The 24,659-nt window shown below is 40.1% G+C and overlaps 1 protein-coding gene across 2 annotated transcripts in view; it reads left to right on the top strand.

The window, feature by feature from the left end:
- PRKCA (protein kinase C alpha) overlaps positions 1–24,659 on the top strand; it is a 134,047-nt gene that overhangs the window by 91,986 nt on the left and 17,402 nt on the right. Inside the window, exons 6-10 of one of the 2 annotated variants that reach the window (XM_079323483.1) lie at positions 7,197–7,353; positions 7,448–7,582; positions 8,328–8,424; positions 20,549–20,572; positions 23,787–23,930. In XM_079323483.1, coding sequence (XP_079179609.1) covers positions 7,197–7,353; positions 7,448–7,582; positions 8,328–8,424; positions 20,549–20,572; positions 23,787–23,930 — 557 coding nt within the window. The remainder of the gene's footprint in view (positions 1–7,196; positions 7,354–7,447; positions 7,583–8,327; positions 8,425–20,548; positions 20,573–23,786; positions 23,931–24,659) is intronic. The other variant, XM_079323484.1, reaches the window with a different exon arrangement.

Genomic DNA, 24,659 nt, shown 5'->3' with positions numbered 1-24,659 from the left:
CTTGGCAGGGTCTGAATGGAATTAATGCTGGGAATAATTGAGTCCTGTGTATAAACACATTTAATTCCAATTAATGATGTCAGAGCTTAACCCAGGTGCATCAGTGTGGACACAAAGGGTTTTTTGTGGGAACTGTAGAGACTCTGCAACACTTCTTGAGAGAGGAGTTGGGATTTTGGATTGATATTCTCTGCCATAACCTCCCCATGCTCTCCAGGGCTACCCAATCTGCCCCATTCAATGCTCATTTCTGCTGTAATTCTTAAACAACAGTGGTTTATTTTCAATGGTTGAGTAACTTGCTTGAGAGTTGCATTGAATATTAATAATTTATGGCACTTGCAGTGCAGAAATGTGGTAGTTTTCTTTTTATAGAAACACTCTTGAAACGCATATTTCTGAAATCTCTCAGTTCGTGACCCTTTCACAGGTTGGATTGACGTGGGGGGTTTGCTCTTAAGCATAGTAAAGTGCTTTTTGCTATTCTTAATCTCTGCTTTTTACACTGAATTTTCTTTCTCCTGATGTGTGCTAAAAGTTTTTTCACTCTTACATTTACTCCCTGACCCATCATATAATTTAGGGCTCTTCTGAGTGAGCTCGTAGGTGGTTGAATCACAGTTCTGATCTTTTTTAACTTTATTTTTTGAATTATTTTTATAGTGAATGAACAATAACCTTTGGGGAAAAAATAACCCCATCTGGTGTACTGATATATAAAATATATATATCAGCCACGATATTGAGAGTTTAAACTGTGACCTCTCAGGCACTGGAAGTTGGATGTGACAGCAGCTGACAAGGAGGATCTGCCCTCCTGACACTCATTGAAAGACAGGATGGGGGTGACTCTGGCAGCTAATGCACCCCCTGTTGCATAAATCTGATTAAAATCCATATAGGCACAGCCCAGAATTTTCAAGGGGGTTTTTAACTGTATTTCCCTAAGATGCAAGGGTCAGAAACCCTGGTTTTATTCCTGAGTGGTGCTGCTGTTATTTAAAAGCAGAGGAGAGCTGGCAGTGATGCCTGCAGAGGTTGGAGCACAGCAATGATCTCCCCAGGAGCTCTGTGCTCCCCACTGGACATTTCTCAGCTTATTTATGAGTGTGGGAGTGCTGAGCCATCTCCTGGCCTTGCATGTTAATGTCCTGTCATGCACCCAGACAGGATGGGCACACAGACTGCAGAATTTGGGCACATTTCAAGATTCTCATCAAAATTGCTTCCTTAAAAGACCAACCATGCACACTCTGATAATTTTCTTTTGATTTTCCAGGTCAGTGGTATTGTCTGTCTTTGTTAGAATTAATTTCATAATATCTGATTTTAAAAGAGAACATAAATTAATATTCTGGATGTTTGACCAGCTTTTAGTACCAAGTGCCTATAAAATTATCCCAAATAATTGTTTGCATGTGGGAGACATTTTTAATGTCTCAAAAAACATGAATCTCATGGTTTACTTCACTAATATCTTCTTTCTGACATTCCCAGAATCTGCAGGGTTGCTGCAGTAATTACAGGAAAAGCTGTGCCTTTAGCAATGCCAGCCCTGGTGAACTAAAAGCTTCCTTCCCACTTCAGTCATTAAATTTACTTCACCATGAAGAAACAAGCAATTCAAGGTGTATTAAAAAAACATTAATTTTTCAGTAATGGCCATCTGCATGGATCCACAAATATTAACTAGATCCTATATTTTTATAAAAGATAAGAAATGTAACAACCTGAAACCTTTTCCAGATTATTTGATCCATGTTGTGGTAAGATTTTTGTTTCATTAAGCAGCTGTCCTGCCCAGTAGTGCATATATTTGAAGATGGTATTTTTTGTTAAAATAATCTCCAGTAAAACTAAATCTGTGAGATTTCCAGGTTAACTTGAATTTGGAGAACCTCCTGCAGACACAAGAGCTTAGGAAGCAGTGTTAGAGATGATGGTACATTTTTTATTAGTAGGAGAGAATATCTTAATAAATATAGAGGAACCAAGTCTCATGCAACGTTGGTTCATTTTTCTTCTTGTTCTAGACAGGGATATTCATCAGCTGTTCCTTGTACATCACCTGTACAGTGCAGGTGCTCATGATGTTCATTTTTCAGGGCTCAGACACTGGGCTCAGGAGGAATATGAAATCTTCACTGGGCAGGGGAGTAGTTATGGAATAGAGAAAAGTCTCATCTCTGAAAACCCTTTTAGTGATGAAAACTATAGGGAGTGAGAATTGCCTGGAAAGCAGGATTTGCTTCAGAGTCAGTTTTACCTGTGAGTCACAAGCAGCTCCAGAAAAGCATTCAGTGAGTTTTAATAAAATCTCCTAATAAATCTTCAATGAAAGTTGAGCAGTTTTGGAGGCAGCTTTGAGTTGTGCAGGCAAAGAGTACAAGTCCAAAAATGGGAAACACTATTTTCAATAATAGGTAAATCTTTTAAATTGTGACTGAGGACAGCTGGAGGGAACTGGGGAGAAAGTTCCTTGGCTGGGAGTGCAAGATCCTCTGTCACTCACTAAGGCAGCTGTAAACTGGTCAAATCAGTAAATTAGTAAACTGTTTTATTATCCACATTTGGGAATTCAGGAAAAAGGGAGTTGTGACTCACTTGTAAAGGAACTGAGTGGACTCATGCTCGAATCACTCAGCTTTGTCCTAGAGGCAAAAACATTTATTTAGTCATTCCCATGATTAAATTTATCTGCTGTTCCACAAGAAGCTGTAAATCCACAACTGCATATGTCTTGCAACTCTTGACCTGCACAATCTCATGGAAAAAGTTTCAGCTTTGTCATTCTCTCTCTGAGTTCCTTAAAATCCTGCCTGAAGTTTTTCTCTTTACAAGAAATGTCAGTTGTTCTCTTCCAGCCCACTCTGTTTTTTTTAGATTTTTATTTAAAGTGTGAATACCTAAGCACCAGCTCTGTATTTGCTCATGTCCTTACACTATTCCTGGAGAAGTGGGTGTCCCAGTTTTAGGCATGGCTCCTTCAGGTTTATAAGCAGCACTTTATAAAAGGGCCAGAGGACAGTCATCAAATAATCTGCATTTTCACTGAATACACATTTATGATCTGCTCTAACAAGGAGGAGGAAATTGGCACATTTTGTCCATAATGCAACTTGACAATTATTTCTGGGTTTTAGACGAAAGCCTGAACAAGACTGGGTTTGTTGGAGACATCAATCCATACTTTGTTGTCTTTTTATCTGCGGGCTTTCTCAGTCCCCATTAAGAGTCTAATCTGGACAAAATGTTAATGGATTTAACTGGTGGCAGCTGCTTTGCTCAGTACAAAGATTATTATCATCCTTAATATTTATGACAGAAAACTAACAAGTGGTATTTCATATTTCTACCCAAAATGAGGTTGAGCTGCACCTCCCTTCAACCTTCTCTAATTTAGAGTAGCATCTCTATCCCAGTGTTGAGTTTAATTAACCAATAATTATCAAGCAGGATGAGATTGCTTGCTATGGTTACAATTATAGCAGAATTCAGCCACTGTAAATTGATTTATTTTCATGGAGTTATTTTTCATTTTGGCTTTCTCAACCACACACAAGAGATGCTGCCTTTAGTGGGGAGGGGAATCTCTTATTCATGTCAATTCTCCCAGAGAAACCTGATCTGTCCCATTAAAAATAGGGCACATTAAAGAGATGAACCACTTGGATGCTAATTCTTGATAAGCACTATTTAGCACAAGTATCATCACACTGTTTCCTCAGGAAAAGAAGTGCTAAGTCAGTTGGAAAAAGATGTCTGAGGGTATTAATTATGCAGACAAAAGTACAAATGGACCAGATATCTTAAAACAGGGAGTGAGATAATGACTTCGTTAGCAGCCTGCATTTAGTACATGTTGCATTTTTTCCTTCCCAATTAATCTTTGAGCTTCTCTTCCTTGCATTTAAAGGTTGCTTTCCTTTTTTTGTTTTTTTTTCTATTTCTGTGTTTGCTGCAGGAGAAAGCAGCAATTTTACACATGCTGCCACATCCTCCTGCTGCCAGAGCTGATTTGCAGCATTTATCAGGGCTGGGAAGGGGTGGCTTTGTCCAGGGATCTCTCTCTGGCAGAGCCTCCACATCCACCCAGGCAATCACTCAAAATTCTGCCTGTTTCACACTGGGCCTCTGCAGGTGAAATTTAAACATAAAAGCTCAGCCTGAAGATGCTAAAATTAAGCAATTTTGTTCAGAGATTTTTAATGGAAAACTTACTAGTGTGTATTTTTAGGAAGCTGTTGAACACGTGGAGAGCTCTGCTCCTCACTTATGGAAAAGTGCAACGTAGAAATAAAAATCAAAAAGTGGATTTTGAAGTAATAGCTCCTGTGCCAAACCTGGCAGTGCAGTCACAAAAATCATGCAGAAGAAGGCTGGAAAAAAAACCCACCAAGAAAGCAAAAATAAACTCAAATATAGGATGAGAGAAAGCAGCTTGCACTGAAAGCTGTCACTTCATCCTTCACTTGCTTCATGGTTCTTAATCCCTTTGGGATTGTAAATACTTAGCTAAAATAAGTTATTTAATCTCAATGTTATTCCTTGGAAGTACTTGAAGAATCTTTTTAGTGCACTAAATTTTAAAAATTGGGTATTTGGGGGTTTTTTCATGGTTGAAAAGAAATGTTTTTCCAGCTGACCACAGGTGTGAAGATCCCCAGAGGGCAAACCTAGAGTAAATTAGAGTGGGGACAATTTCTCTGGCCTGAGAGGAATTGTTTCCTCAGCTGCAAAACCCTGTCAAGCTTTACCCATGGATCATGGAGAAGTACAGATGAAATGGTCTGCAAGAAAAATGCATGGTTCTGTTCTTTTATCAGGTTTTGGTCCTGATATCATTCTTTGAGTAATACAGAGTGGATAGAATTACACTTTATTCTAAAATTTTAGCCCATAAGCATTTTCTGTCTCTCCTTCTAAAACCAGAAATTTAAGAAACTTAATCAGTCTCAACTGTTGGGTCAAGTTAATGAGATTCGTTTCCAGCCGTGATCTAATTTCATTAATTAATTTACATCAGAGAATCTGTTCTGCATGAGAATTATCTTGACAAATAGAGTCTTCCAAATCAGCAGCTCACACTCCTGTACTCCTCCTACTCTATATATAAAATAACATCTCTATTGTTTGGATGCCTTTTAACCTCTGTCACGGTGTGACTAGAGGGTTTGCCAATTTTAAATATTTAATTTCCTTTAGAGATGGGATTTAGGAGTAAAGACAACGCAGGCTCAAAATTAAAAAAAAAAAAAAAAAGTGCAAGAAGGAATTTATTAATAACACAAAGAAAAAATTATTCAGAATAAGATTCCTAGATTATTCCATCTTCTCTTCACTCCACATTTCTTACCAACCACATACAGAGAACACTTCAGTCAGTTATCCACTCAAATAATCATTTCAGTTCACTTAGAGAAAAGTTCCTTTTTCTGCTTTAGACTTGGAGGGTGTATTCACCTTCACAGTCTGCATCCTCCCAGACCTACAGAACAATGAATTTTCCTCTCATTCCCACAGCCGGAGCCCCCACTCCTCCTGAGGCCGGAAGCCAAAAGACCCCCCAGAACTTCATCCACTGTGATTTGTGAAAGCAAAATAACTTTTCATTGGTTTCCCGAGCTGTCCATCACCAAACCCGCTCTCTGATTGGTGCCAGAAGCTCACAGGGGAAGCTCCCAGAGCCAGGAGAGTCCCGCCCACTCCCCAGCCTCATGGTGCTTACCCTGAGGGGAATCCACCTTCCCCCAGCACCTGAAACCAACACAACCTCCATGCTGGGGAACAACAGACTGAAATCCTGGGAAGGTCTGGAATTTTGGGGTTGTGGTACGAAAATGTTGTTTAAATCTGGGGGAAAAGGAGGACAATGTCTTGAGCAAACAGTAAATATTTGTTGCTGAAGATCCTGAAACCTTTCTCTTTTTTTTTTGCATTAGCTCTAACTGACTTTTAAGTTGCTCTAAAGTCCAAGTTTCTGTAGTAAGCCCTTTTCATCAAGAAATATTAAGTTGCTTAAAGGTTAATCTTTCTTGAATTTCCCTTCAGGTTTCTTCAGTTAGGCAGGTACATTTTAGAAAGCCCCCTTGAATGAAAGCAGTGTCAGTGCTGGATAATCTCTCCAGTGGCTGTCAAAGGCTGGAATTCCTACCTTGGGAACCATGGCACACCCAAAGCTTCTTGCAGTCTTCCTTCCAGAAACAATTCTGGCCTTGAGCTGTACTGTCACAAGGGAATTCCTAGGTGGAAGCTGTTTTCTGTTCCAAACCAGCCCAGGGGTTGCTGTCCCCAAATTTTGAGATGTCCAGCTGTGAGTTCCAGACTTCTCATCACAGCCTGACCCCAGTTCATCACAGCACTGGCTGGTTTGGGTGGATTTCACAGCCTGAGGGGGAAAAAAAATAATAAAATTCACCTTTTATGCTTCAAAATTCATCTTCCAGGATGTGTGAGTGCTGCTCAATTGTCAGCAAGAGGGAAGGCAGTGCTGGCTGTGCTCACCCTTTGGGACACCTGCACTCCCCAGCTGCCTGTTCCAAATTGTTCCTCCTTGGGGATCAGGAACAACTTGAGATAAATTAACTCACTTTATTTCTTCCTTTGGCATTGTAAAAGTAGAAAGCTGTATTAGGATTTTTGTGAAGCTCCACTTGTCTTCCCTGCACTTTTCCTTTGGTTGCTGTCATGACAATGCTCACAAGGATTCCATCTGACAGCTAATGAGCCGTGAATCCGTGGGAAGGGTGGTGGTAGAAACCTTCCAAAGAGGGCTTGTGTCAAACACCTGCTCCTCTGCAATCCCCTGTGATCTGGCTGTGGCTCTCACAGTATTTGGCTCCTAATCTGTGGTTGTATAACCTAAGAGTGATGAGGGAACAAAAGCACAAAGAATTGGTACCTGCTTAGAAAAATTACAGTGATGGATTTGGGTATTTAATCATTGCACTGCAGGGAGAGCTGCCTGGAAGCTGTGTGTTGCTTGTGAATCACTCTTCTCTCCTGTCATTGCTCCCTGCTATTCTTATAAATATCACTCAGTACAACCTTTCTTTACAACAAGTAGTTTCTCCCATGCCAAGTCTGACAGGTGGGTTTCACATCTTATTTATTTGTCAACGTGCTTCAGTAGCTCTGGTCTGACATGTAATTTCTTTCTTAAGAGTGATGTGTAATCTTGTGTTTTATATTGACAGTGAGAGAAGCAAAAAACCTCATTCCCATGGATCCAAATGGACTTTCAGACCCTTATGTCAAACTGAAGCTCATCCCAGATCCTAAGAATGAAAGCAAACAAAAAACAAAAACCATCCGTTCTACCCTGAATCCAGACTGGAATGAGTCATTCACATTGTGAGTTTTACACCCTGATTAACAGGGGGGTTTTTGGGTGCCCTCAGTTGTTTATTTCAGTGCTGACAACTCCTCCATTTCTGTCCTTTTGCAGCAAATTGAAACCTACAGACAAAGATCGTCGGTTATCCGTGGAGGTCTGGGACTGGGATCGAACCACCAGGAATGACTTCATGGGATCTCTCTCCTTTGGGGTGTCAGAGCTTATGAAAATGCCAGCCAGTGGATGGTAAGAGTTTCTGAAAAGAGGAGAGAATGCATCACCAAAAGTTTAAAACCTGACATTTTTTTCAATGTGATCTACCCTTTTTTTTTTTAAATTTTTCGCTGTGTTTCAGGCTATAAATTCACTGAAAGTGCAACTAAACCTAGGGAACACATACTATATATATCAAAGGGGAATAATAAAACAATTGTTTTTCTTTTATGGTGTTCCTGAAACTTCTGCAGGAGCCAGGAGCTGCTGCAAACTCAATTCTGTGTACATAGTCTTGTGATACAAATTTTATTTTTATCTCCAATATGATGTGTTCAATACTAAGTGTATCATGTTATATATAGCTCTGCAAATTCAAAGCACATGGAAACTGATCTGGTAAAATGCCATCTCATTATCTGCCAGGAGAGGGGAAGAGCTCATCCCATCTCAAAAAGGACATTTCTTCAAAGACACTTGTTTAGGGCTGTGGAAGCACTGAGACAAAGGTTCCTCCTCAGGGTTGGTGTCTCCCATTAAATCCCAAGATGAGTGGGAATAATCTCCTTGTCCTTTAAACTGCCTTGACAGATAGTTTGGGATTAAAGATCTGATTTCAGGTAAAATATATTCTATTTCTGAGTTTGCTTCAGGTCTTTGAGATCAGTTCTTTGCATACTCATGACATTGATACAAACCACACCCAATGAAATCAGATTTTAAATCTATCAGGAAAAAAACTGGTAAAGTCACCAGTTTTCTCTGAAATCTACCACAGGTACAAGCTGCTGAATCAAGAAGAGGGTGAATATTACAATGTTCCAATTCCAGATGCTGGTGAAGATGGAAATGCAGAGCTCAGACAGAAGTTTGAGGTGAGGATTAAACACAGATGTGTGCAACTAAATATTGCATTTATTTTTCCCTTTACTGAAAAAAAAAAAAAAATAGTCTGTTAAATTATACATATGTTTGAGTGCTCCTATTTCTGTCCCTGTGAGAGCTCTGTGTGGTTTTGGTTTTCTTGAAGATTGGACCAAATGGTTTAATTTAGAGGTGGCATAATTTTCATTTTCCTGACAGTTCAGCTTCTCTGCTATGACACTTAGAAGTTGGTATTTTAAAAAAATGTTATGTCAAGTATATGTAATAATTTCAATGTCTTTTAACAATTGCTGCAAAGTCTGCCAGCCACTATCACTGATATCTGCATTATTTGACAAATGAAATCCTCAGAAACAATGGTATTTTAATACTTTGAATGTTTCACACTGTTACTTGGGGTGTTTTAAGAAAATGCTTTCAATGTTCACACTTTGGAGCTTTAAAGTCTTTGCAGAAGGTTTTTATGTGAAATTCTGATCCCTGTAGTGTGAGGAACATTGTTGATGTTTTTTAAGGATCAGAGATATTGCTGGGTATGTACAAAAAGAAAATCCAGAGAAAAGTGATGCTTTCTGCAGTGTCTTGCCTCCTGTGGTGCCAGCTGGAGAAGTTGATAGCCACAAGAATGGTCTCATGTGCCACACAAAGGAGTTTTTTTTTGTTAATAATCAGACTTTGCCTCTTCTGACAACCACAGCCAGAATTACAACAAAATATTTGCTGGCCACTGAGCCCAGGAGCAGGACAGGTATGGCCTGGGGTGGGAGGGATGTGCTGGTCCAGCTCCTCTCCCCTCCTGCTCTCCCAGCTGCACACACAGCCAGGAGCTGGAAATATTCCAATCTGCACTGTTTACAACCTTAGCCAAGCTGTTTATCCAAAAACATAATGAATGTACCTGTTGTGCATAAACAAACCTGCCTGTTGCTTTCAACCTGAAATGGCAATTTTCTATGTTCACCATCAGGCAGAATTCTCCATTGTTATTATAAAAGATGGGTTAACCCACGAAAGTGAGGAAAAACGGCACATGTTCAACTTTCAAGAAAGAAAAAGAAAAGGTGCACCAATTTCTTCTGAACGTGTTTGGATCAGCTCCCATGTCTGCAGCATGAACTATGATTTTTGTTACACATTTGAGAAGTATTTGAGCCTCCATTCCATTTTCCTTTCTTTACAGTTGTGATCTGACCAGTGTGATTTCATTTTGCTGCACTAGGTCATTTGCTATTCAAGATCATGTTTATTTTTTATCCTCCCTAGAAAGAATAGTTTCTAAAGTAATTCTGTCCATGTTTCTGTGCTTTATGAAGAGCCTGGAATTGGGTGGTTATTTATATTTTGGTGATACAGGTATAAAAAAATTACCTGGTTTTTCTCAGATCAGAAACAGCACAGAAACAAAATCACTTAAAAATATCAGATATTACATGCAGTGTGTTTGCATATTGATTTTACAATCTCTGAGGTTGATTCTTAATCCTGCTGTAAATACTTTGGTTGCAGGAGGAACAGTCAGGGTTTATCCATGTCCTGCAATGAGGTGAAGTAGAAATCCTGAGAGGATTCATGTAAAATTACTGGACCTGGTCCCAGAGACAGCAGCTTCAGCAAGGGGCAGCTCTGCCTCAGAAATAATTAGTCTGTCTCAAAGTCTAATTAGTTCAGCCTCAGCACTGAGTATTGGAGCTGTCCCTGTTCTGGGCTAGCCTGCTTGGGGCTGTTGGAGTGACTGAATTAATCCAGGGAAGGGAATGGGTCTTCATTAGGCACACACACTCCAATAATTGTAATTTCCCAAGCTGGACAATGAGCAGGTTTAAAACTTAGTGATGATAAATGAAAGTTTTGGTGGCTGAACAAACCCAGTGATTGTAACAAGGCCAAGGCTGGTGCAGTGTGGGGTTACATGGCTGAAGGGTTTGGGCTCACCCTCTTCCCCTGTCTCAAAGTTCATCATTATGAGAAGGAGCAGAGGGAAGCAGAATTCTACATGGAATATTCTTCCTTGGTTTCAAGGGGCATCACTGTGTTGGCTTCTAAAACTTCACAGCACAGATGTCTGAATGGTGGTATTTCACTTATTAGCTATTCTGGTATGGCATATAAGTGGTGCTGACTCTGATCATCTTTTCCTTTATTTCTGTTATCATTTACATCCTGGCTTGCACAGGCATTTTATTTTAGGTGCCCTGTAATATGGAACAAGTAGACAGCCCTGAGAAAAATGCTGCTATTTGTGATTTAATGACATCATCTAAATAAATATTTCCACTGTTCTAAAATCAGCATTGGAGCCTTACAGGAAGAGGATTGCAGGTCTTGACTGTCATTTTCCTGGGGGAGTGACTTTCTTAGGAGGTTAAAAATACAGATGGGACCAAGGGGTCACACTGGGCCACCTTCCATTTATCAGTTTATGGCAGGAGTAACTCCAGAGTCCTTCCCAATCCAGTCTGCACTTGTGGTGGTTGGTCTACACTTTTTGATCTGTGACCATTTGATTGGTAGCCAAGCTACACCAATTTAACTTTGAGTACAACAATTTCCACAAAATTATTGCATTACTTAAATCAAATACTTGAAATAAAAAATGGTGGCCTTCAGAGCAAAGGGCTGTATACAAACCTAAGCTACACAAGAGTAGAGAAACTTTAGGACTGGGATTTCATTGTTTCATATCAAGAAAGAATTATTGATATTATGCAGAGGTGCAATGCAGTATTTTCTATACAACAAATTTTAATCAATCTATGTATTTTCTGTATCTCACCTCTCACTAAAACTCACAAATATATTATCTGCTCATTTAGCAGTGTGATCAAATCTGTCCTCAGTGATTTATGCATGAAACATCATTATTAATATTTAGAGATAAAAATATACTCCTGTAGGAAGTGGAGGCAGGATAAAATCTGTCACTATTTTTCAGCTGGGTTTAACCTTTAGTTGTGAATTTTTTCTCTGGAATGACAGCATTTGTGGCCATCTCTAAATGAAACTCCCTTCTCACCAGGCATATTCAGAATAATTGTGGCTGCTCCATAATTGTCCCTGCTGAAATTGCCATGGGAACTCCCAGCAGGCCCAGGTGCCTCCATGGACCCAGCCTAGGAAATCTAACTGCAGCATCTACTCTTTGCTGCATTCTTATTTTCTTCTTCCAGACTTTTCTAGTAATAAAAAAAAAAAAAAGCAGAATATTGAAATGATGCAACCCCATAATATTTTTTCTACCTGGTTGTGATTTGAGCAGTAAGATGCCTTTGCCATTTAGGGCATCATTCCTTTTTTCCTGAATTTGGGGGAAAGAAATGTGCAAACTCTAAAACTTCTGTTGTGGGAAATTATTTTAGTTTGGTCAAGCCCTTTTTAACTTTTCCTGCTTAGTAAAGCACTTCTTGATACTTAAATATCACCTTAGAATAATAGTAGAATAATTCTGCTTTAAAAGTAGGCTGGTGAATTGTTCTGTGATCTCTCCCCTTCTTTCCACATCACCAGCGCTGGGAAATGTTATTAAAATTAAAGCAGCTGTTATGGTCCATATAAAGCCTTTTTTTAATTAAACAAAGAACAGAGCAGCCATAATCCTTACCCATGGACACATTTAGTGAGCACGAGGTGTGCTGGGATGGGAGAGGCTCAGTCACTACACCCAGCTCTGGCAATTGCAGTGATCCAAGCACATTGAGAGGGAATGGCATTCTGCTCATCAAATCCTCATTTCACAGCATCTCTGGGAGGACACAGGATGGTCCTTCTGGTGCACACTCTTCACATGTCAGATATGTTCTTTTGTTCTAATTATTTCCTTTAGTGTAGCCCTCTGGGTGGCTTTGACAGGAACAAAACCCTTCCCTTAATTTCTGAGAGCTCTGACTGCTGTCCCACCACAGGGACTGTCCCTGGAGGACACAAACATCCACATCCCTGGCTTTGAGTCCTGCCTGTGTGAGAGATTCCAGATGCTTTGACCATGGGGTTGCTGATGGAGTTCCTTTTTGCAGCCCAGATGAGGGGAGAGAGCAGAGCAGAGAACAGGGTGGGTGTCTGAGCCCTGGAAGTGGGCAGTCAAGTCAGTGGTGACATTCTGATGACCTCTCAGTGCTTCTAAACAGAATTATCATTATGATCCTAAAGAAAATGTCTTCTAAAATGCCTTATCATTATTATGATCCTAAAGAAAATGTCTTCTAAAGTACCTTATCATTTTAAAGATAACAGGGTGGATGTGGAGCTTGGCCATCAGGCTGGGTTATAAATAACTGGAACCTCTCCAGTGATGAAGGATCTGGGAGATATTTCTGCTGCTGAGCTCCTCCAGGATGCAGGGCAGCACTCTGCTTGACCAAACTTGTGTGATAATCCTTGTGCAGCCCCGAGTTTACACCCCAGAAGCCTCAGACTGTGTGTCTGTGCACACTGTGCTAATGTGGATTTTCACCATCAGGCCTCTCCTGGTATTAAACAGGACCTGAAACTGTCCCCAGAGGTCAAGGCACAACTAAAACTCTGATGAGTTTTGTTGCTGTTAGTGTCTCATGCTGAAAAGTCTCTTTCATTTATTCATAATTTCTTTTCTGAACATCAGTACATCAGATTGTTTCAGTGCAGGCCTGCATTTCTTAGATTTTTACCACTCCTCTTAATTTTTTAAAAGCCTTTCTGTCTGCTTCATTAGGAAGGAGAATGCCAGAACTTTTCTTAATTCTAATATTCACAAAAACTTCAGGTGACATTTATTTCTTTCCTTTAATCAATGGCCAGGACATCCTAGAGCTCTCTTTATCCTGAGCTGGAGGCTGGGTAGAAATGTTGCAGTTGCATGGCCAGGGCCATGGCAGATACTCCAGGAACTGTTTCAGTTTTCTAATTAGATCTATTTTCATTCTAAACACCCACCCCAAACAACCAACCAACCACAATATCCCCAAGACAAACTGTAGAGGAGCTTGTGATTTTTGTTAATTTGTGAGTTAAGTTCTCCAGATCTCTATAAAGTGTTGAAAGGGCTGGGAAGGAAACATTACTTTTGCATCTTTGAAGGATGGTGATGTTTTGCCCAGAGCATTTACTTTACTTTTTTTTTTTTTTTTTTTTTTTTTTTTTTTTTTTTTTTTTTTTTTAAAATAAAATATATGGTCTCTTCCATATCTGTCTCTAACCAATGTGCATTCTCACTTCGAAGCTTCAGGCAGGTCAGCAAAGAGGACATGGGAAAGAGAAATAACATTGCTGACACTTCAAATTGCAAATGACAGGATGAAATTTACTTTTCAGGAAACAGAAACTAAGCCACACTGAAATCATGACCAGCCAAAATATCACTGGCACATCAATCCACACTCATTATGCATATAGAGATATAAAAAGAAGAGCTGCTTTTTTTGGCCATGGCACTCATTCCTATTTTTAAATTGTGCATATTTAATCATTAGAGAATAGTTTGCAGCATTATAGAGATGCTGTTAGATGACTCCATCTGTTCTGTACTATAGTTTGGCAGGGGGAATTCCCATATGCAGTTGTCTGGAGGTTTCCCATCCACTCACCACGGCTCAAACTGGAGAACTTGAAATTTCTTAACTAGATGGCAGAAATCTGTGTTTTCAGTTTGCATCAGCTGCTGATTTCCTTAAGGCTTCTCTCAGTGGGCTGTGATTTGAGGTGAAGAATACACCCAGTCCTGTTGACAGCAGGATTTCCTGTCCCTCATGTGAAGGGTGTGCTGTGGAACAAGGCAAAACCAAAGATCCCAAACCCCTCGTGTGCTGCCACCCCCCTGGAGGTCATTTAGGGGGGAGAGCCCCAGTGCTGCTGCCAGCTGTGCACATCTGGAGCTGTTCCATGCATGGGCTGTGTGCTTGTGAGCTGGGGTGGCACCAGGAGCAGCACAGCCCCTGCTGGGGTGATTAACACCATTTCTTTCTTTGTCCTGGGTTTTTCTGTGCTTAACAGACGTGTCCATTCTGTATTCCCACTGCTGCTGTGTCTGTATTTGTTGATTTCTGCTGCTAATTGTGGTTGCTGTGCTGTGCCAGCCTGTCACTAACCACGCAGTGTTTCTCCCTCTCCTGTCTCTTCCAGGACTGTCATGTAAATATCCACTTCTTCAAGGTAGTTTTCTCCTTGGTGTTCTGCACACAACACCTCCTTTGCCAACATCTGGAGTTTATTGAGTTTAATTTCATTCTCACCATTTTTTTAAGGATGCACTTGTTTGTTTTTTTCCCGCTACAAGTTTTTTTTAATTGATTTTAAAAACATAAAAAATTGAAGTACTAATCTTCCATAATTTGTCAAAGTGATCAAACCTGAGCAGATGCAGTGTGCCTTTCTTTTTGGAAGAATTAGGTAAATGAGTGCCACCTTCTCATGGAAAATGGAAAAAGTGCATCTTTAATTTGAAAGACATTCATGGAATTTTAAGTAACATTCACAGATAAAATAATGCTCATGGTCACTGTACATTTAAATAGATAAATTTAGATAATAGAACATGCATGTTGAATGATTTAACATAGTACATTATTATTTGGAGTATGATATTTTGTAAGAGACATTACCCATGTGCACTCAGATACCTGAAATACCAATTCACCTGTTTATTTCTCATTTTGCTCCTTTCACTACTCCTCACATCCCTGAATTTCTGCCATAAAAGTTTCATCTCAGCATTGAGAACTTATATGTGTTTTGTTTATATTTGCATGTCTCTAACAAATTATCTTGCTTTATTAGGGCAAAGGCCACTGGCACAAACCACACTTTCAGTTTCATACATTGGTTGACTTACAGTTTTATTAAAATTTGGAACTCCTGTGTTGTAAGCTGTAAACTAAGATTATTGAAGCCATTATCATCTTCAAATAGTATTTTTACAACTGAAGTTGACCTGGAGCACTTTACATTATCACTCAAGGTTTAAAATGCTTAATTTAAAAAACAAATGCTATTTTTAAAGAGTTGTTTATATTATTAATGCATGATTTTAACAAATGTTCTAACACTGAAGCAGAAAAATCAAATTAATCACTCTTCTTCACCTTGATTTTTTATCTCAGAAAAGCCTGTACAGAAGACAACTGCCCTTCCTCAATCCTTTACACCTCTTTAAATTTGAAAATTAAAATCACATGGTGGTTTCATTGGTGAAACTTGTTTTATGCTGGAAAGTTGGAAGATTCTCTGCTTAAATGCATTTTTAAACCAGAGCAGAAGTCACCCTGATAAAATGCATCTGGCATAAACAGAAATTTTTGTCACCTCATTGTAAAATCCAGGCCTTGAAGATCACTGACACAAGCTGACAAAAGTCCTTGGTAAATTCATGTTTCCACCATAGGAGTGCACCCAAAAAATGGACTGAAGGGTTTCCCACAGCTGCTGCTTCATGGGCAAAATTCCTGTTTAGTTCTGGTGGATTATAAAGATGAATTCCATCAGGGAAAGCTGCCTCTCTGCTTCCATGGGGACACTCTGGAATTCAGGGTTTTTCATGGAAAAATTGCTTCCTTGTTTATTATCTGTCTTTTTTCACTGGATCACCATCAATCCCCATTTCCCTGCTGCTGAGCCCTGAGCTCAGCTCAGCTCATCCCTGGGGATGGTGATCCAGGAGTTCCCGTGCCAGGAGCATCTTTGGGAATGACCTGTGGGGAGGTTTCACTCCCAAATTTACAGGGTTGGAACTGGGAGGAAGCAGCAGGAGCAAGTGAAGGAGGAAAGGCTGCATTCCTGAGGATAGCACAACAGTTCTGAGCTAGGAACCAATAAATGGGCAGAAATTAATTTCTAATATCACAGCAAATGGGAGATGTTGTGAATACTTGTTTGTGGAATAATCAGGCACTGGGAAGAGCCACACAGCCATCCTGCAAAGTGTGTGTTTAAATTGATTATTTCTCAACATCATGCTGAAAACACCTTCATCTGTGTGTGTGTGTGTGAGAGAGAGAGAGAGAGATAAATCATTTCAGAGCACATTAAGATTTGGATACAGAATCCCAAGGTTTTAAAAATCTGGATCCAGAATCCCAAGGTTTTAAAATCAGTCCTGGTCTGCAGCTTTGCATGGCTGGCAGGGTTTGATTACAGGGATTTTCTCAAAGATCAGAGAGAGCTGAAGTCTTTAAAAATTCTTTTAGAACAGAATTTTAGGGGTTTTTTTCACTTATTGAAATAATGTTTATGCTTAAAAGCAAATTCCACACTCTAGGTTTTTTATTATTGAAAACCAGCAGTAATTTGCATAATTAAAGAACGGAGGAGGATATAGAGAAGCAATTCTTCTTCTGGCACTCAGGGGTTCACTGTTGTAGCATCCTCTTTGCTTTTGGGGATTTTTATTACCACCACCACAGGATCCTTCTGCAAGAATTCTTGAATATTATTCCTAGGCAGCCTCTTTAATTACATTTCATCTCGTTAGGCACTGCTCTGTTGCAGGGGAGAGAGTGTTTGGCAATAAAGGCAGGAAACAAAGTGGACTCAGGTGGCCACAGGATTATTAAACAGATTAAACATGTTGACAGTGCCAAATGGGGAACTGGAAACTCTTCCCTCTCTGGATTTCACAGCTCACACAGACAGACATTGTTGTCCAGGGCAATATCCCCTGAAATTCCTGTCTGAGGATAGATCCATCCCTTTTCCAATGTCTTTCATAGTCATTTGACTCACTGTCACAGTTTCTAGGGAATGTGGTTACCTTCACCTTGTGCCTGGCATGTTTGGGAATATTTTAGAAATCATGTGTTCAGGAACTTCTCACAGTTCTAACTTCTATCCAGCAAGATGAAAAAAGCTTAAGAAAAATAATTGAGTAGGGAAGGTTGTTATAAACCCCACAAAAAAGGTCTCTTGAGGATCTCCATGATATATTAAACCGTTGTCTTATCCTTTCAGATTCCATTTTTTAATTTATCCTAAGTAAAGTTGAGGTTGAGAAAATAATTTCTCCTCAGAGTGAGAAACCACAAGAGGTCAGCAAAGAACAGGGAAAAGCTACCAGAACTGAGCTGGCTCCTGAAAAGAAGGAAATCATCCACATTGTTTGTGTATAGATACTTAGAAAATACGAACCCATTAATTTAAACCATAATTTCAGTAAAATTCAGTATCACGTTTTTCACACAGCCCTTTATTCAAGTTTGATGACTGGCACTGCTGAGAATTTTCCCTCTAATTAAAGTATTTTATAATTGCAGGTGTAAAAGCAGGTACTGCTCTGCTCACCTCAGGATTGCTCGGCCCAACACTTTGGTGGCTTCAGGAGAGGGGTTCCTGTGTCCTTGGACATGCTTGCTGCAAAAGGCATTTTTAATCCTTTTCATATACAGCACAACTACATATCCAGGCAAATCCTTTACATAAATTTACTTTAGTAATTAACAGGGTAAATATGAAACAATTTTAAGAGGAGAAGAAGAGGAAATGAGGAGAAAAGTAAACTAAAGACATAAAATAGTTGGTATTTAAGTCCCAGGTAGAGTTTTATCACCCACCTCATTGATATCTTTATGAGACATCCCATTTGCCCTCATGTCCTTTTTGCTAGCAATGGGAATGCTATGAATTTTTTCCCAGCTCTTTCTTCAATAACTTTTTTTGCTATTGAAAGAAAAATGCATTTTCATTTTGATATATTGCATTTTTTAGTAATTACATCATAGTTTGCCATAGTGAAGCTGCCATCATGAGAATGACACTCAGAGTGCTGATAAACAGCTTTTTGGTTATTTCCATCTCTTCAGTGTTCTCCTTGCTGAAGAGAAGTGTTGCTGCAATGTAAATTCACCAAGGAATGGCTGAAATCCATGTGTGAACTTCATGAATCCTTGATGGTGTCCCTGGTACCAGGAACCTCCCTGGTTTCCAGCAACACTCTGCTGATGAATTAGAAACTGGCCTTAGGTTATGGCTGAAGATTAAACCTCAGGCTGGTGAAACATTAGGTCTTGCTGGGGCTTAGAAATAGACTCCTCATTTCAAATTCTCAGCATCCTGGTAATTAAGTTGTAGAAAGTAGGAAATTGATAGTCTATCATAGCATCTATAATTACATGGAATTGGAAATGCAATAATGTAAGAAACAAGCTGCCACAATGACAGAGAACATTTCACTGAATGGGAGGGCTTTTCTTCCAGATTTTGACTTGAAATTTATTGGATTTATTTGCTTTATTAAAGGCTTGCTATTGGCTCAACACATTGATCAAGGTCCCCACTTTGTGAGTACATGACTGGAAACCTGAATGGATCCTTCCTTGGGACTTGGATAAATCATTATTATTTCAGTTTTTCCATCCTTAGTATGAGCTTTGCTGGTTGTGCCAGTGACATCTTCTAAGGTTTGTCTGAGATCTGAGCTGCTCTCATGCTCCTTGTGCAGGGTCCAGAACTGAGCATTCCTTTCACAGCCACAGCCCCTGGGCTGCAATAGTGAAGCTGGAATTTTACTGTCCAGGCTGTTCCATCCTCCATCCATTTACCATTTTTTGTAAGTGATATGCAGAGTGCTACCTGCAGTGGCTTTGGGTTAATTCAAGAATTAGGAGCAGAAACCTTGGCTCCAGGTGTGGCAGTGTGAGGTGGCTGATTCCTTCACACAGAACATCTGGAGAGCACGTGGGGATCAAACAAAGAACTGCTGAGAACTTTTTGCCACGTGAGAAGCAGGGATTTTGTTAGAATTTTTAGAGGGATTAAGTCATGGCAAGGAGACATTCCTGCTCCATAAATCAATTCTTGGGACCTGAGGTTGTCCAGAGCTGCTGCTGGATCCCTGGAAGTTTCCCAGTGGGATTTGGAGCAGCCTGCTCTGGTGGAGGGGTCCCTGTCCATGCAGAGGGTGGGATGAGATGATGTTTGAGGTGATTCTGTGACTGGCACAAGCCCAGGGCAGTCACTCCTTGGGCTGCTGAGCCTCGTGCAGTCAGAGCTGTGGGTTTGGAGCAGAGCAGGCAGAGCTGTGCTCATTCCATCATGGATTCACTGCTCTCAGCAGCTGCACAGGCAGAGAGGGGGTGGTGGGTGGCACCTGTAAAAGTGGGGAGGGAATGCTGGTATCCATTGGAGCAGAGCTGGAAGGATCCAGAGCACTCACAGCTCTGGATTTACCTCCCTGCCAGCTGTTGGTGGGACCAATAAATAAAGGATGGACTGTGGCTCCCCACACAGCACTCTGCTCATCTGGTGAAAATTCAGCATTGTTGTTAAATATTTTTCCATTTATCACTTTTTCCTCTTGAAAATGTGGTGCCAGGGATGATCCTGCTGGCATCTGGGAACTCTCTGGGAGTGAGTTTCCCTGACAACCAAGAGCACATCCTCTATGAGCTGCACACAAAGCTTTGTGTTTGCCTGGATATCTGACCACGGCAGGGCTGTGGGTTTCTCCCTCCTGAAGCTGTGCTTGGGGGGCAGGAGGGGGTGGGCAGGTTTGGATCCTGGTGCTCATTTCCCATGTGGGAACAAAGCCAATCTCACCCAGCTGAGTGGTGCAAACAGCAGCTGAGAGAGGCAGTGGAGCAGAGCAATACAAGGTATTAGAGCACTGACATTGTGGAAAGAGACTCACTGACCTAAAGAGGTGGGCAGCAGGAAAGGGAAATTCTGTTTTTTTTAACTCTCACAATTTCTATTTATTATTGGCTAATGTAGAAAATGACTATTCAATCTTTTTGCTCTGTAATTCCTAAGATTCTTTACTATGGATATACACAGAGGGCAGAAGAATCAACATTCAGATTTATTGTTTTGTCCTATTCAATTTTCTTCACAGGGAAAAAATCAGAAAGTTTTGAGAATGATTGCAATTGCCACAAAGAATGAAGAATTACTATTCACTAAATCACTTCTGTTCCTTCCTTGCATCACACTTCTCATTAGGTTTTGGATAACTTTTTTCACATTTAATTAAAAGTACAGTTGTTACTCTTAGATAAAAAGAAATCCAAAGCATTTTTACTGCGAAACCTGAGATATCTTTTCCAAAAAGCACCAAAATTCCCAGAATCTCTCCAGTGTAGCACACTGTAATTTCTTAACACTCCATGGAGAAGTGAGTTTGGGCTGAATATATAAGATATGTCTCACCTGTGGTTTCAGGGTAAAAGAGCTGGCCGAGATAAGGTGCGTCCAAAGCAGAGGAAGTAAGATGATGTGCATGTCTTGTTTTCTTTTTAGATTAACTTTCCTGCTACCAGTGCAGACTAATTTATCTTTAACATTCTGTTTCCCTGGTTGGTTTGCTGCAAGCTGGCTTTGTTGTAACAATACTGTGTTTTTTATCCAAGATAATAAGCCAAGGAGTTGGAATGTGGACTGAAAATTAATCCAGGGCCTGGAATGCTGTCTTCAACTTCAGCAAGTTTTAATATCCATAAAAAATAAAGGAGGGTTCAAATAGGATTCTGAGATTTTCAATTTTAGTCGTGTTAGGAAAGGCAAAATATCAATCTTCTCCAATAAGCTTTTAGAAATAATTTGAGTTTATGTCCCTTCTGTAGCTGCAAAATTGGTTTTGCTCTGGCAGACTGGAAGAGGATATTGGCTGCATGGCATTTTGTGTCTGCTACAGCCAAGGTGTTTCAGATGTAAAACTCATGCTAGAGCTCAGTGAAATGTCTTGAGATTCCCACTCTGTTTCCAGTAGAACCTTAAACCAAAAAGCAGTAACAGGAATTCACATGCCAAATGTGAAAAAGTGTTTGTTGCATGCTTCTGAAAGGGTGGTGGCTGGCCAAGGTGATGGGAAATAAGAACCTTTGATAAGGTTATGATAATTTAATGAGTTCCTGCCACTTTGGGGCTGTGTGCTTCCTTTGAGTCAGTCTGGTTGTTCCCCAGCATCCTCTGGTTTTTCCAGCTGGTTTGCAGCAGGGTTCTCTCTTTAGCCCTCCCTTGGCAGCTCAGCCAGGGGATGAGCAGGATTGTCCCCTGGGCACAGGTGACAGGGCACAGGTCACCCCAATAAACTCCTGCCCTGTTCACCTCCTGCCTGGGCCAGGTTGCTCAGAGCCCACCTGAGCACACAGGAGGGACTCTGTGTTTTCCTCAAAAATCTGCAAAAAGATATTCTCAAACTGAGAGTGATGTCAAATTTAAAAAAAAAAAATTAAAAATGGGAGAGGAGCCTGTCTGCTGCTCATTGAATCTAAGTGCTCAGAGGATGCAGAGAGGCCTTGGCTGGGTTCTCAAATATTATTTTAAGATCCTGCCTTCAGATGCTGACAATTGCAGCCTGTGTTGACTCTGAGAGAGTGCAGTGCCAGCAGCAGGCACAGGATCCTGCTGGTGAACCTGCCTTGCTTTTTTATGGAAAAAGTGCTGGAAACCCCAGAGCCTGGGATTGCAAGGCTGTGGAGAGCACTCCCTGCCTGGTTGGCAAGTTTGTACCCAAAAAACAAACGGCCTTGGAACAAAATTTGATTTTTTGTTTCAAGTTTTATATATTTTTAAACAATCTGCCAGCAGCCTGCCCAGTGGATTTAAAGTGTAAGAAATAAAGGTGGTGCTTTCCATTCAGGAGTCAGGGCCTGATTTGGATCTCCATTACCCAGTGAAAAGGAGGATATTAAAATTGCTTTGTGCACCAGAAAAGCAAGATCTTTATCTGAGATCCCATTTGTGGAACAGCACAAAGGCATGGCCAGCAAAGCTGCTCCCTTGAGCCACGTCTTTATCTCCTACAAATAACAGATATTGGGATTTGGGGCTTTTTTCCCCTTGTTTTGCTCAGAGCCCCAGCACAGATTGGTCAGATCTGCCCTGGGAACATCCCTGGCAAACTCAGGGATTTAAATTGACATCCAGGTCTGGATCCCTGAATATTTGCACAGCACCTGACCCTGATCAGCATCTCCAAGTGCTGCTTTCATGCAAACAATCAATGACATTGCTGTGGAGGAAATTCCACATTCTAACATGTTTTACAAGGTTTTTTAAGAGATCTAAGCTTGCAAAATTCATATTCTTGTGATAGGTCATGAGATTTTCTGCACTTACAAAGTTGCAGGAAGAATCATCCAAGCTGAATATGGTTTTCAGGTGGCAGGAGGTTATTTTGTCAGATGAATATCTGACATTACTGCAAGAGTAGATGGAGTCTGTGCCTCTCAATTTCATGGTTTTAAAACCAGCTCCTCTGGGGAGGGGGAATTTTGTAACTCCCAGTTTCCAGTGCCAAAGGCCTATGCCAGACATGGCTTTTAAAGGAAATTACTGTGTCACTTTGAATAAACCTCAATTTTTATAATTTTTTATCTGTAGAAGAGGGATAATATACAAATATTATATCCTTTTGTGAAACAGAGAGAAGAGTAGTTATCCTGAACTGTCAAACATATATCCCTGGCAAAAAGTAAATTCACCACATTAGAAGTTATTAACCAGACCAGCACACCAGACAGATGGGGAAAGCACTTACATCCCAAAGAATTATTAACCCCTATTGGCTTTGCTTCTGCTGGTATATGGGATTATTCTGAGGGGAAAAAAAAAAAAAAAAAAAGGATATTATCTTGTAGCCTGCAATATCTTTTGGTGAGTCTTACTTTTTTCTCTTCTATTAACTCTGAGATTTGAAATGCAGCTTACTTGAGCCATGCCATGGTGTCTCATGTGAAATTCTGAGACTTGCAGCCTCCTGTAAACCAGAGTGTCTGGTAGAGCCCTTGTCTGTAATATTCCCCTTCCCCCCTTTTCCAGATCAACCCTTGATTGAAAATCAAAGTTGATTGTGCTGCTGGTTTGGAAGTGGCCATGTTCATCTGCATTAATTCTCATGTGTTGTGGGATTTTTTAATGCAGGTTCTTAGTGCATGTGAAAATTCTCTTAACTCTTGCTATGCAATGACTTGAAGAATTCAGTTTTAAAAGAGAATGTTCTGAGGAGGTTGTTTATATCCTAAAATACCTAATGTACATTACAGCATGGTATTTTAGGATAGCCTCTTTTATTATTATTATTTTGTTTTGTATTTCAGAACAAAAGCACAATTTAAGCTGCTTTTGGCATGAAAGTAATTTACCACTTTTTATTTTGTTTCTGGGCTTTGCTTTGGTTTTGTTCTTTTAACCAGATAAGCATATCTGCTTTATCTGGTTATACATGAACACAATTTTCCACTTTAATTCCCTCAATAATGTCCAAAGTATTGCTGGAATGACTCTTTGAAGGTGTGTCTGTGCATATTTTGTTGTGCAGCCTTTCACCTGGGAATGCCACCTCAGGCCTGGCCATTTCCAGTTCTAATTTCCACCCAGAGATCCCTTCTGCCAGGAGAACGGGGAGTTCTTCTCACTTTGCTGTTTTTGTGTGTGTATGTGTGTGTATGTTCTTCAGAAAGCCAAACTTGGGCCAGCTGGTAACAAAGTCATTACTTCAACAGAAGACAAGAGCTCAAGTGTGCCATCCAACAATCTGGACAGGGTGAAGCTGACAGATTTCAACTTTCTCATGGTTCTTGGAAAGGGGAGCTTTGGGAAGGTAGGAATTCTTCACAATTAATCCACTCACATTCCTTTATTTTATTTTATTTTATTTTATTTTATTTTATTTTATTTTATTTTATTTTATTTTATTTTATTTTATTTTATTTTATTTTATTTTATTTTATTTTATTTTATTTTATTTTATTTTTTCCTTGAGGAAGAATGAGCAAACAGCTCTCCAAGAAGCAAAATCCAGGGTCAAAAGGATGTACATTTTTGAGGAGGGATTTCTTAACAGGGAGTGGGGTCATTCCCCCTATGGCATAGCAGATTTAAGTCCTGATTGGCAGTTTTCTTCAAAAAATAAAAATAAATTTACAAACAGACTGTTGGGCAAGATGGGAACTCGTTGCTGACTTTCAGATTATCTCTTCTTGGCAGTTTCAAGGAAATTAATTTACTTTTCTGGCTTTAATGCATAGGTCACTCTGCCAGTTCTGGAAGTCACCAACATTGGTAAGGGTGAATACTGGGAAAAAAAAACAGGAGTAGTGTGTATATATATTAGAAATCCAATAGCTGAGAGAACAGACTGCTATTTTTCTGCCTGTTTGAACAAAACTCAGGTGATAAAGTGCCCTTTACTGAAGAAGTCTCCTGGGACTTAACATTTTATCAGCCCTTCAGCAAGCCTGCAATCAACCAGCAGGTTTGGGCACAGCCTGTCTGAACTGTACAATGGCCATGAATTTGGAGTTTTGATCACATTTGTCTATACAAATGA

The sequence above is a fragment of the Erithacus rubecula genome (assembly GCF_903797595.1).
Source record: "Erithacus rubecula genome assembly, chromosome: 20".
Classification (NCBI taxonomy): domain Eukaryota; kingdom Metazoa; phylum Chordata; class Aves; order Passeriformes; family Muscicapidae; genus Erithacus; species Erithacus rubecula.
Note: the sequence above shows the minus strand (reverse complement) of the source record. Positions and strands in the feature narration are given on the sequence as shown.